A 13,447-nucleotide genomic window follows, 5' to 3' on the forward strand; every position below is an offset into this window, starting at 1 on the left:
TAACTGCCGTTAGACCACATTTACTTAGTGACCTTATCTTTTTCTGTGTCGCAGCTGCTGCAGTCAAAATGCCTGAGAGTAGAAAGAGGAAGAGGTCGAGCTCATGTTCTTCTCCCAGGATGTTAATCGAGTCGCCTGGAAGGTAATTCAGTTTACTTTAAGTCTTAAAATACTTTGTGCCAAATGGGATGTTTTTTTTTTTTACATAGAAATCAGTGAATATATCATGAAATGTAAAAGTAACAACCTCTACACCACAGCCCCCATAAAACAAAAGATGACCTTTTTTAGATCTCAGGAAATAGCGTAAACTTCTGACACCAGCCAGTAAGTCTGTTGTTTCCTTCCACCTGTCAATTAATCTTTCGTTCCATTTGACCCTTATTTTTGAACGAGACACCACAGCTGGAACGAAAGCCTCACTGTTCTTCCTGAATCAGAGATCTATCATACCAATTTTTCCTTTTGGTACCCTGGCGTAGACTTTACTGGATAGTCTGGGTAATTTAAGACCTCCTCCACATCAGCGAGTCCAGAGGTACCATCCCCAACTACCATGCAATGAAGACATGTCGCCCAAGACAAGATTCACCAAATTGTTGATGTGGAGATCATCTACACCCAGAGCTATACTATTAATGAGCCTTTAGAAAACCTCAATGACTTCAGATGATGGACTGGTCCACCCCGGGTCCTCAACCTGTTTAAAGATGCCCGGCTACCAGGCTTAGTTTAAACCACATGCTACACAATTGAACCGAATCATCACGTTTGCAAATGTTGACGTTGAAAGTGTCAAACACGTGTGTTGTGCTAATTTAGAATTATTTTATTACATTCAACTAGGCCAACTAACAAATCATATATCGTACGAAACAAAATAATTATGGGGAAAGTGTATTGTTGCATCCCTACCGGCTACCAGACAACCCCAACTCCACATTGCATCATTGAATCATCCGCCTCACTCAGATCAACCTTCTTCATCTCCTCTTTCTCTTACATCCATTTGGTCTTCTTTTGGACTTCTTTCCTGGTAGTTTTAGCCTCAGCATCCTTTACAAGTATCATCACTGTCCCTCCTCTCAAACCATCTCCATCTGCTTCCCTACCATGATCTGTTTCTGCTGATGTACTCATTCCTGATCCTGTCCTTACTGAACAGTCCCAAAGGGAACCTCAACATCAAAGTCTCTAATCTGAAACTAACTAAATCTGGTTATAAATTGATGCATATTTGTTTTTACAATATTTGCAGGTCAGAGTTCCCAGCAAGCACCAGTATATCTATGATGAGTGATACTTCAAAGTATAACCCACCAAACTTCAGCCTAGAAGAAAAACAAAGGTGATCATTTTTCTTTGATTAGAGTACAGATAAATATATTTCTATGCTATTAATGAACAGACAAAGATAACTGTTCTGCTCACACCAACACTTTGATTTATGATTTGTTTCATTCAGATGTAGGGAAATGGAGGATTACTAACTTAACCATATTTGCAGGTCAGAGTTCACAGCAAGCACCAGTATGTCTATGATGAGCGATACTTCAAAGTATAACCCACCGAACTTCAGGTACTGAACACAAAGATAACTCTGTCACTCCAACACTGACACTTTGATTTATATTTTAGTTCATTTAGAGATGGAGACATAAAGGATGGCTAACTCGACTGTGTTTGCAGGTTAGAGTTCCCAGCAGTCAGCAGTGTGTCTATGAGGAGTGATACCTCAAAGTATAACCCCCCAAACTTCAGCCAGGAAGCAAAACAAAGGTGATACTTTTTCTTTGATTCGAGTTCTGAGAAATATATTGTAAACAGTTACTGAACACACAAAGATAGCTGTATCCTACTGATAGTGACGCTTCAATTTTTATTTTTGTACTATTAGAGGTGGAGAAATGGAGGATAACTAACTCAACTGTGTTTGCAGGTCAGAGTTCACAGGTGGCAGCAGTGTATCTATGAAGAGTGATACCTCAAAGTATAACCCACCTAACTTCAGCCAGGAAGCAAAACAAAGGTGATACTTTTTCTTTGATTCGAGTTCAGAGAAATATTTTTGTAAATAGTTACTGAACACACAAAGATAGCTGTTTCCTACTGATAGTGAAGCTTCAATTAATATTTTTGTACTATCAGAGGTGGAGAAATAGAGGATAACTAACTCAACTGTGTTTGCAGGTCAGAGTTCACAGGTGGCAGCAGTGTGTCTATGAGGAGTGATACCTCAAAGTATAACCCACCTAACTTCAGCCAGGAAGCAAAACAAAGGTGATATTTTTTCTTTGATTTCAGAGAAATATTTTTGTAAACAGTTACTGAACACACAAAGATAGCTGTGTCCTACTGATAGTGACGCTTCAATTTATATTTTTGTACCATTAGAGGTGGAGAAATGGAGGATAACTAACTCAACTGTGTTTGCAGGCCAGAGTTCACAGGTGGCAGCAGTGTGTCTATGAGGAGTGATACCTCAAAGTATAACCCACCTAACTTCAGCCAGGAAGAAAAACAAAGGTGAGTATTGATCTCTAGTTTGACAATAGTTTAAAATGAGAGAGATATATAAAGGTGAAGTCGAAGTTATTTAGGAATCGTGAATTTTTCATGAGGGCAAAAACCTGCCCAAACCTGCATCAAAATATTTGCTTCTTCAAACAAATCAGTTTTGTAACAACTTCAGGCAAACACTGAATAATTTGTTAAGAGTATCTTGTGTCTGTTGGGATATTCCATTTAAAATTGTTTTGCAGAATTAAAGGCTTTTTTAGAATAAAAGTCTGACAGTAACGAAAAAGCATTCATTAAGCTTTGAGTCTGCAGAAAGAAGCTGAACACAAATGTGAACAATAACAAACTTTTCAAACTCTTTTGGTTCACTTACTTTATGCCAACTTGACAAATCTGCACCTTAGATAAGGGCAGTTATGTTTGACTAAACTAGTCCCAAGAAAAATCTCAAAAACACACATTTTGTATTTATACTGTATTAGTATGTATGAACTGAATAAGCTCTTTCAACTACAGTATCATTTAACATTGGTAAATAACACTCACTACAAGTTTATGATGTTGTTGACTGTCCCTCAGCCAGAACTTGAGCTGCTCAGCATGTGGTCAGATTCCAAATACTCTGGTCCTGTTCAAGTGTGGACATTTATCATGCCAACAATGTATTGACTCACTACTGGGGTCTGGCTGTCCAATCTGTGAAGCGAAACCCAAAAAAGTGACAGGTAAGAATATAACTTTTTAATTTTTTTTCTATCATTGTATTCCTATTCTGTTACAAATATTGCTGACAATGCAACATTTGTTCAGGGTCTTTGCTTTATAATTCTCTACCACTTTAAGAAGTGTTTCCCTCTTTGACTATGGGGTTTACAGCCTATATTCTGCAGACTTTCAGACTTTGGTATACAGGGCTTGCTCCTGTGCTGCCAGGACAAGTTATTCTGTGAAGTCCTGCTGGCCAGCCCTTTCTAGACATTGGTAGAACTTATTGATATCAATTCAGTTATGGTTTGGTGGTACAGCCCATGTATGGGCTTGTCCTCCCACAACATCTGTCCTTTAACAGTTCATCCTCTGCTCTCCATTGCATGAGGCATTCATTGAGGACATTGTTGATTGGGGCCTTGTGCTTGATGTCCTCAAGAATCTTGGATGTTTCATTCTGGATATTGGCTGCAATGCTCACCAGCCCTTGGCCTCCTACATTGGTGCTGGATTTGGGATATGGAGCTTTTGCCTCTTAATATATGTGGCCTGTATCTCTTCCGTTGCCCATCTTATTATTCCTGCAGGGTATCTAATTACTGGCACTCTGTAAGTCTGTATTGTCTTGGTCTTCCCATTAAGCTGGCTTCTTAGGACTTGACTTACTAGTTGGAGGTATTTGGCTGTTGTGGGTTTCCTTGTAACCTGTTGCCATTTGAATGTGGTACTCCAATGTATTTGTAACTGTTGTCAATGTCTGGTATTGTTCCTTCTATGAGTTAGACCCTTTCAGTGAGAACCATCTGTGAGTTGCTCACGTTTTGCTCTATGTGCCGATTTAGCTTCGTTCCAATGATGCCCGGTCTGAGCTTCCATGTTGACAGGTTATTGGCCAGTAGTTGGATGGGACAGCACCCTTTGAAGAATCTTTCTTAATTATGATTGTTCGCTCCTCTGTTAGCTATCCAGAGTTAGTCCCATCTTTTAGCAGCATCATATCAAGGCGCAGTGCTGTCCACTTTTTTATACCTGAAAATTAGACTTTGATGACTGCCACTGTGATGGTCACTGGATTCTCTCTAGGAAGGTTTCTTTGTACTACTGTATTATTATCAGCTGACAAATATAATACGTTTAACAATAAAAGAAAATGTATCTATGTTGTTTTTATGCTGTTGCAGGGGATCAGAGTCTCCAAGAACCAAAGAAAAAACTTAGAAAGGCAATGCAGCAGAAATTTGATTTGACATCTGAGGGTATCAGAGACCAAAAGAGCCCCCTGAAAAGCATCTATACAACACTTTACATCACCACTCGAGCCCCTGAGGAACTTTCAGGAGAACATGAGTACTCAAGTCTGAAGTTTGTTTTAAAAATGAAGCCATCAGGGGATTTTTCAGTCCAACTCGATACCCTCTTCAAACAGTTTGCACACAAAGATAAACCCCAGAGAATGATCCTGACGAATGGAATCGCAGGAATCGGAAAGTCCTTCGCCGTTCAGAAGTTCATTCTTGACTGGGCAGAAGAAAAATTCGAACAGGATGTGGACTTTGTCTTTTTTCTTGCTTTTCGAGAGCTACATATGTGCAAGGGAGAGAAAAGCCTTCTGCAGGTTCTGATTGACTTTCATCCTTCTCTTCAGCTCAACGATTTGAAGAGTTTGGAACAAACCAGAACAATTGTGATCCTTGATGGCTTTGATGAAAGCAGACTTCAGCTGGACTTTGACAACTCCAAAACAATAACATCCATCAGTGAGAGAACAACTGTGGATAATCTGCTTGTAAACCTCATTAAGGGTAACATTCTTCCAAATGCAAACATCTGGATAACTTCTCGTCCTGCAGCAGCAAATCAAATCCCAGCAAAGTATGTGAACATGGTGACAGAGATTAGAGGATTTAACGATGCACAGAAAGTCGAATACTTCAGGAAGAGACTGAGTCCAGATTTGAGTCTTGCTGAAAGAGTCATCTCACACATTCAGTCCTCACAGACTCTTGACATGATGTGCCAGATTCCCATCTTCTGCTGGATTTCTGTCATCTTGTTTCAAGATGTTTTTAGAGGAGATGAAGAAGCAGAAACCCCTAAAACTCTGACTGAGATGATGGCCCACTTCCTGTTTGTCCAGACAAAACGCAGATGCAGAAAATATGAGAAGAGTGAGACAAGCAAAGAGAAGCTTCTGAAAACTCACAGAGATTTCCTCCTGAAACTTGGAAAACTTGCATTTGTTCAGCTGCAGGAGAACAAACTCATCTTCTATGAGGACGACTTGAAAGAATGTGGGATTGATGTAGAAGAAGCATCGGTCTACTCTGGATTTTGCAACACAGTTCTTCGAAATGAAGAAGTCTTCTTCCAGAGAAAGATCTTCTTCTTTGTGCATCTTACCATTCAGGAGTTCTTTGCAGCTATTTATGTCTATGAATGTCTTGCTACCAACACCACTGGAGATCTGAGCAGTTTTCTTGATCTGAAGTTAAAGCATTCTTTACTCGACCTTCTAAAAAAGACAGTGGACAAAGTGTTGGAGAAGAAGAATGGTCACCTGGACTTTTTCCTGAGATTCCTCCTTGGCCTGATGGTGGAATCCAACAAGAGAGTACTCAAAGGTTTGCTGACCCCACTGGATCCAAAGCAAGAAACGGACAAGAAAATCTTGACGTACCTTAGATCCATCCGAAGAAAGACCCTGTCTCCAGATAGTTGCATCAGCATTTTCCAGACCATGGTGGAGATGAGAGACCACAAAGTCAAAGATGAGATTGAGGAATATCTGAAACTGTCAGATCATTCAGAAACGGAGCTGACTCCTCTTCACTGCTCTGCTCTGGCCTTCATGCTGATGATCTCTAAGAATGAATTAGAGGAACTGAATCTGAAGAGTTACAAGACGTCAGAGGAAGGCAGAAGGAGACTGATACCAGCAGTGAGGAGCAGCAAGAAAGCTGTGTAAGTACCTCCTTAGTTTGGAATCCATTACAATACAAATACGTAGTCCACGTCTACATTATTAAAAGTTATTTTGTTAATTTTAGTAACTGTTTTTCATTTAGGTTGAGAGAGTGCAAAGTGACTGAAGAGTGGGTTGAACATCTGGCCTTTGGTCTCAAGTCCCCATTCTCACCTCTGCGAGTCCTGGACCTGAGCACCAATGACTTGAGAGACTCAGGAGTGAAGAAACTCTGTGTTGGACTTTCAAATTCTTGCTGCAGACTGCAGAAGCTGAGGTACCTGATATGATGATTGTGTTTCTGAAATTTCTACAATCAATCTGCAACAACAAGATCTATTATGAAAGCTGACCTTACCAGGAGCCTCATGCCTACCTGGATTATGAAAAATACTGGACAAATGGTCCCCAAGAAAGCATCTCTTCAAATTGGCCAGTGACCAATTTATTGACCTTCATATCAACAAATGGTATTACAAATGGAATTCTGATGGGAAAATGTAATCTGTTCTGGTTTAAGGGCATCTGGCTTTGTTTTGTTACATTACAGAGCAACTGGAACAAATAGACACTTGCAAAAGTTTGTCATTGTGGTAAAGTCCCCCACTTTGAGTTCCAAATTGGACAAAACTTTGGGGAAAAAAATTGCAAAGTTTCTTGGAACTGTGGTGGACCGCTAATCTCTGTGGTAAAGAATTAATTTGATTTTTCACTCTATTCACATTTTGCTCGCAGGTCTTTTGGGTTCTTAAAGTCTCCACGAGCTGTGGTTTTTTTTCATGAATCAAAGCATGACTATTCAGAACAGTTTGTCGTAGTATTCCACATATTTGTGAACTGATGAGTTTCAGGGCAGTCAAATCTTGAGACAACTAGATCTATTTTGTTACTATTTCTCAAATAAACTAGTTATCTAGATTAAAAAAACTCTCTTTGACAGTGAATAGCTTTGATAAGTTCTACAACTTTTGCCAGGAAAATACAGGTTTATAAAATGCATATCTAATTGGCGATAAACAATCCTTACAAAAGAGGAAATATCCCTTAGTTTGTAGTCCTTAAGCCTAGTTTCCACTGAACAGTCTTGTTAGGAATGGTACAGGCAAATTAGGAGAGCGTTTCCAGTTTCCACTCAAAGTTGGACCGTCATGGTGCATGCGAGGTGTTGTTCGATTGCATAACTTTTTGTCATAGTAGAGGGACTGCAACAAAAGCAAAGCTAACATCATCAACAACAGTGAAGGTCAACTTGCAGCTCATATTTTCCCACTTGATTTTTGGTTCTTTGTATCTACAAAACAATTAATGTTGTTTGAGAGAAGATTGCACATGGCAAAGAGGAAAACAGCCACTTACTTGACTGTTTTGTTGTAGTGACCCTCTGCCGATCAGCAGGTTTCAACAGTAGCTTTATGCTAACCAGTTCGTTAAACATTTCTATGGCCCTACAACCAATGGAAGCCCCAAAACACTAGGGTTTGGTGTGGTTTAATGGGTCTATTTTATAATGGAAACGGTCAAATTACTGGTCTGGACTGTACTGTACCTCTCAGTGGAAATGAGGCTTTAGGATTTGTCATTAGTAATAAATTAATATTTGTGTATAATTCGTTGACATTGATTTAACTTCTTCATAATGGAAGAATTGAATGCCTACCACAGGAGGAACTGTATTTTGGTTGATAGTTCTCAGATCTGAAATTCTTAGTCTTTGACTTTGTCGAAATTGTGATTAGGAAGCTGATGTTTCCTCAGGTTGTCTGGTTGCATGGTCACAGAAGAAGGCTGTTCTCATCTGGTCTCGGCTCTGCAGTCAAACCCTTCCCACCTGACAGATCTGGACTTGAGCTACAACCATCCAGGAGACTCTGGAAGGAAGATGCTGTCAGAGCTGAAAGACGATCCTCGATATGCCCTCAACACACTCAAGTATTTTCATAAATACATTACAGTGCAGCATTTGGTTAAAGGCAATGAAACATTTCAGAAATGTTAAACACTAACGTTCCTCATATTTCTGCACAGTCTGAATTATGGTGGAGAACATCGGATGAAACCAGGACTCAAGAAGTGTAAGTATGCCTTAAGAGTGTTTAACAGTTTATAGTAATGATTTTATGCTATACAATTATCCTATGAGAGAGTTTTTTGTTACCAACTGTACCAACTCTTGCCAAGTGTTGTGTTGTCTTCTTTGTAGGACATTTGTGTCAGTCCCTGAGGGTTTTGGGTTTTCAAACAGTTAAGTTCTTATCATTTAGTTTGTTAAAAATGAAATGTGTATAGGTGGCTGGAGTGCTAAGTTTAAATATATTGGGGTTTTGTTCACAAGTGAGGGAAGATGGGAGCATGAGATCGACAGGCGGATTGGAGTGGCGTCCACCGTTACGCGGTCGCTGTACCGGTCCATTGTGGTGAAGAGAGAGCTGAGCCAGAATGCAAAGCTCTCAATTTACCTGTCGATCTTTGTTCCAATACTCACCTATGTTAATGAGTTCTGGGTCATGACCAAAGGAACAAGATCCTTACTACTAGCGGCCGAAATGCACTTCCTCTGTAGGGTGGCCAGCTGCCCAATTACAATTAGAAACTCTGTCACTAAGAGGGCTCAGAGTAGAGCCACTGCTCCTCCACATCCAGAGGAGCCAGTTGAGATGGTTACGACCTCCTGGACACCTCCCTGTGGACCTCTGGGTGGAGGCTCCGACGGAAGACCCAGGACACGCTGGAGAGACTACATCTCTCAGCTAGCCTGGGAGCACCTCGGGGTCCCCCCAGAGGAGATGGAGGAAGTGGCCCAGGGGAAGGAAGTCCTGGCAACTTCTTAGACTGCTAGCCCCATGAGCAGAAGATGGATTGATAAAATGTTTTCTTCCTTCCAGATGCCTTTAAGTTCACTCTGGACTCCAACACAGCACACAGGAACCTGCTTCTGTCGGACATGAACACCAAGGTGACCTGGGTGGAAAACAAGCAGCCATATTCTCCTCACCCCGAGAGGTTCGATCAGCAGTTCCAGGTGATGTCTGAGCAGGGCGTCCAACACAGCTGCTTCTTTGAGGTGGAGAAGGAGGAGCCCTTCAGCGTCGGCTTAACGTACAAAAGCATTGAAAGGAAGGGAGATTCCACCGACAGCAGGCTGGGATCCAATGAGAAATCTTGGATCATGTCATGCACTAAGAGCGGCTGTTATGTTCGACATGGAAACGAGGTCTTCCACGTGACGTCCTTATGTCCACGCTCCAGTCACGTTGGAGTGTTCCTTGATTGGGAGGCGGGGGAACTGTCCTTCTACAGAGTTTCTAATGATAATCTCACCTTCCTCCACACGTTCCAGGAATGCTTCAGCGACGCTCTCTATGCTGCAGTAGAAATGAACCCTCAGTCCTACGCTCACTTTTGTCACGTAACCCGATCCTGATACTCCATGACCATGACAGAGACTAAGAAGGTTTAGAAGATGGATTGAAGGGAAATACTCAGTTATCATAGTCAACAACCCTCTCCAGCAAACAAATAGTTTAGTTTGGTTTTAACGGTTAACAGGAAAGTTGTATTTGCCTGGCTGCATTATACCGAGTGTGGCATCAGTTTGAGAAGGGGCGATGGTGGTTATTTTAGGAGCTGTTCTGGTAGAAGGAATGTTTCACCGTAACGGAAGAGTTTAGAGATATTCCCTTCCTGTTCCAACATGGCCGTACATCAGAGAACATAGAAGGTCCATTAGGATATGGATGAAGGATCAGACAAACTGACTTGCTTGCACAGTCCTGACCTCAACCTGATGGAACCCTTTGGGATGACTTGGAACAAGACGGAGACAAGTCGACATCAGAAATAGAACTTTCGGAAGAGCTGCGGATGTTATAGCAGTAAAGGGTGGATTGATGGAGAGTCGAACAAAATGTGACAAAATAGAGGAAAATAAGACAGAAACTGTCCCGTATTCCCAACACATTCTCATTCTGAAGTCCTCACTTATTGACGTATGGTTATAAACCGTTCCGCGCCACGTTTTGAGGTTTTGGGTGTCCCCAACTAGTTTTTTGACATCCTGGCTTGTCCAATTAAATCAGGGGTCCGGTCATTTTGTCAGACGCGGTATCCGACGTGAACTGAACTTCAGGACGCAGCCGGTACCAGTGCCCTAATCCTAGCCCAGTCTGTGTGTGGTACCGCGTTAAGGTTAGGCTAAAGGTAGCGGTACTGATTTGTGGCCTGAAGGTTAGGGAGCCTTGATGCAACTGGAACAGCCAGCACGTCAAAAACGACAAGTTTGAGACACCCAAAACGCCAAAAAATGACGCGGAGGGGTCCTTAGCCCAACGTCAACATGTGAAGACTTAGGAATGAGAAAGTGTTAAATCAATCATAACATACAATAGAATTCCTGACCCAACACTCCAGTCAATACTTCCTGAGTTTAGCAGCTTTCTCAAAATATAAGTGATCGAGCTCATGCACGTTACATGAAGATAATCTCCGATCGCTTTACATGCTTGTGTGCTGATGTAATTCATTCACTTTGGTTTTACTGCTGTTCTCTGACATTGTGATGAAGTCTGTCTTTAGCATGTTAGCATCAGTTTTACTTGCAGTGTTCGCTTTCAAGCTAACAAGAAGATGGAAATAATGAAATAATGAAACCCCTTTGGCTAAATTTACAAATAATTATCCAAGTTAAGCAGCACCAACAAGCATTTATAAAAACACAATATTTTCATTAGTATTTCTGTTAAACTAGCATGTCAACGCTGTTTGTCGTTAGCTCTTTAGCATGATGAACTGTGGTAGGAACCTTCCATGGTACAGTTGGAGGAAGAGTTGTTTGGAATTAGCACAACAGGTTGGACAACAGACACCACAAATGTAAAAACTTGAACGACCATAAATATGTAGATGATAAACTGGTAAGTAGGCTAGGTTAGCAAAGCCTCTCGCTAATAATAAAAATCAATTACTGCTGTTTTTTTATATTAAATATTTTACCAATTTACAAACTTTGCAAAACTATTGTTTTTGTATTGTTAAATTTAGATAACACTTTTGTTTAGGGGGCTAGCAGTTGGCATATTAGCCACTTAACATTCTTATTACATTATTTTTTTGAAGGAAATGATTGGTTTTCTCACGTCATTCATCTTGTTTGCAGATTGATAGCCTGTTTTCTGATTGTTTTTATGTATTTTGTTGATTGAACAGTTTTTGTTACAAGGTTTTCATTGCATTATTTTTCGGATCATTTCCTCAATTCTGAAGTATTTAGATGTGAGTTTACTTCAAGGTTTTCTACATAACCAAAATAAATAAATAAGAAAAACAACTGAGTGAAAACTACTTTTCTTATTTTGATTATCCTTTTTTGTGTTTTATCTTTTTACCAAGAAATGTCATTGGTTCATTAATGTTGGTGTGTTTAACAAATTCCAATGATTTTCAGGTTGGTGGAAAAATCTTTGAATAATCATTATCTAAAGATGCCATAGCTGTTTGATTCTATTTTTTTACCAATAGATTTTGTACTTGGCAGCTAAATCTACACTATATAAAGTCTCTCAATGTGTGTTAATAAAATGACTCAAACCATTTATTTGTTCTTAACACTTTATCACAATAAAATGATTTTTTTACTTCTTGTTACTCTTTTGAAGGTAGGAGCACAATAGGAACTGATCAAAGTTGATATAAAATTACAATAAAAGCATTACAGGACATGCAGAAGGTGTGGTTTCCCAGTTGGAACAGGTGCAAGAAGTTTCTCAGTCTTTCATGCACTGCCTGAGTTTGTGAACAGAGAATGTTTTTCACATTATATATCATTTACAGAAATATCGAAACAAGCCATAAACTTGATTGCTTCAAATGATTTTAATAATGTGTAGAAACTCAATTATCTGTAACAGAAGGTTAGAGTTTAACTTAATAGTTGGATTTCTCTCTTTTATGATTAAAAATAATAAAATTCAATAGTTGGCAGGATCTCTGGGAGCAGAGGTTGAGGGTTCAACTTCATGCTTCAGTTGAAGGGTTCTCTGACCAGTGATGGTTGGTTGTATAATGTTATCCTAAATAATACTAAAATCTTCTGAATATTATAATAATAATGAGATAACAGACTTTAACAGAAAGCTGGGCCTTTGTCTTATTTTGAAGTCAAGTTATTTTTAACTGAGTTTAGATTCCATCTAATAATCTCCACATTCATTTGTACTGTCAATTATAAACTAATAAATATCTAAAGTTTTTTCCCTGTTTAGTTCTTAAGCTTTTAATGAGAATGTCTCAATCTGATAAGAACTGGATTATGGGAACTATTAAATAAATAGAGATAATTCAATAGGGGTGAGACTGTAGAAGTTTGTTTTTCACTCTCTTTCAAGCAGCACATCAAACTTGACTTAAATTGATAATTATATCTATTGACTCTAATGTGTGTTTGTACAGTATGTATTACTGCAAAAACGTCTGTGATAATGAGTATATATACTCTAAGAAGATAACATCATCTTTTAAAATCTTTGTTAGTTGTTTCTTTTAAATCAAACTACTGTAACAGATGTGACACCTAATAGATTCTGTGAAGTTCTTTCTTTGGACTACACTAATCGTGTTCTTTAAATCATCATATTCTCAAACTTTCTGAAAAAATAACGTGGATGGAAACTCCTTCCATTGTAGTTTTTGGCACCGTCAACACTACTGCAGAATCCCAAGAAGATCTGGTGGCAGCAGGCAAGATGGCGGCTGAAAATCATTAGCTGGAAACGGAAATTCCACAAGATATCAGAGTTGCAACCATTTTTATTAAAACTTTTTTTAGTATTCAGGATTATCTTAAAATGTGTCGAAAGAGGGTTAACGCTTTATTCAAGTTTATGAACAAAAGTGTTCAGATTTGTAAAACTGTTAAGACTTTTATATAGATACATAATCATATTTATGAGTACATATTACATTTACTCATAAAGACACAGTTATTGATCGAAGGCAGATTTGTAATTATTACTATATTAATTCAGAATAAAGACTTCTGTATCGCTAGCATATATGGACAAAATATCAACGATACATGGTTTTATCACAGACTTTTCACTTCACTCTCGGCTCACTCTGACTCCACGTTTCTGACAGGAGGAGATCTGAACTTGGTCCTTGATCCTGAACTTGACAGACAGCAGCACACCAGCGTACATGGCGGTCTGCAAGTATTCTGAAGCAGTACATGAATGATCTGGGTCTCTGCGACGTTTGGCGCTC

At 39.5% G+C, this 13,447-nt stretch overlaps 2 protein-coding genes across 11 annotated transcripts in view; one reads left to right on the plus strand and one right to left on the minus strand.

Annotated features, from left to right (window-relative positions):
* LOC112138454 (uromodulin) overlaps window positions 1-13,447 on the minus strand; it is a 368,601-nt gene that overhangs the window by 113,392 nt on the left and 241,762 nt on the right. The window lies entirely within an intron of this gene.
* LOC112156010 (NACHT, LRR and PYD domains-containing protein 14) overlaps window positions 1-13,447 on the plus strand; it is a 71,512-nt gene that overhangs the window by 21,427 nt on the left and 36,638 nt on the right. For 4 of the 10 annotated variants that reach the window (XM_036216763.1, XM_036216762.1, XM_036216765.1 and 1 more), the window contains 2 exons: window positions 1,940-2,029; window positions 2,191-2,280. In XM_036216763.1, coding sequence (XP_036072656.1) covers window positions 1,940-2,029; window positions 2,191-2,280 — 180 coding nt within the window. Of the gene's footprint in view, window positions 1-54; window positions 143-1,258; window positions 1,349-1,507; window positions 1,580-1,689; window positions 1,780-1,939; window positions 2,030-2,190; window positions 2,281-2,436; window positions 2,527-3,099; window positions 3,246-4,409; window positions 6,190-6,293; window positions 6,468-7,945; window positions 8,120-8,215; window positions 8,263-9,072; window positions 11,518-13,447 lie in introns of those variants that run through there. The other 6 variants (XM_036216769.1, XR_002920898.2, XM_024288120.2 and 3 more) reach the window with 6 other exon arrangements.

This window comes from Oryzias melastigma, linkage group LG18, assembly GCF_002922805.2.
Source record: "Oryzias melastigma strain HK-1 linkage group LG18, ASM292280v2, whole genome shotgun sequence".
Classification (NCBI taxonomy): domain Eukaryota; kingdom Metazoa; phylum Chordata; class Actinopteri; order Beloniformes; family Adrianichthyidae; genus Oryzias; species Oryzias melastigma.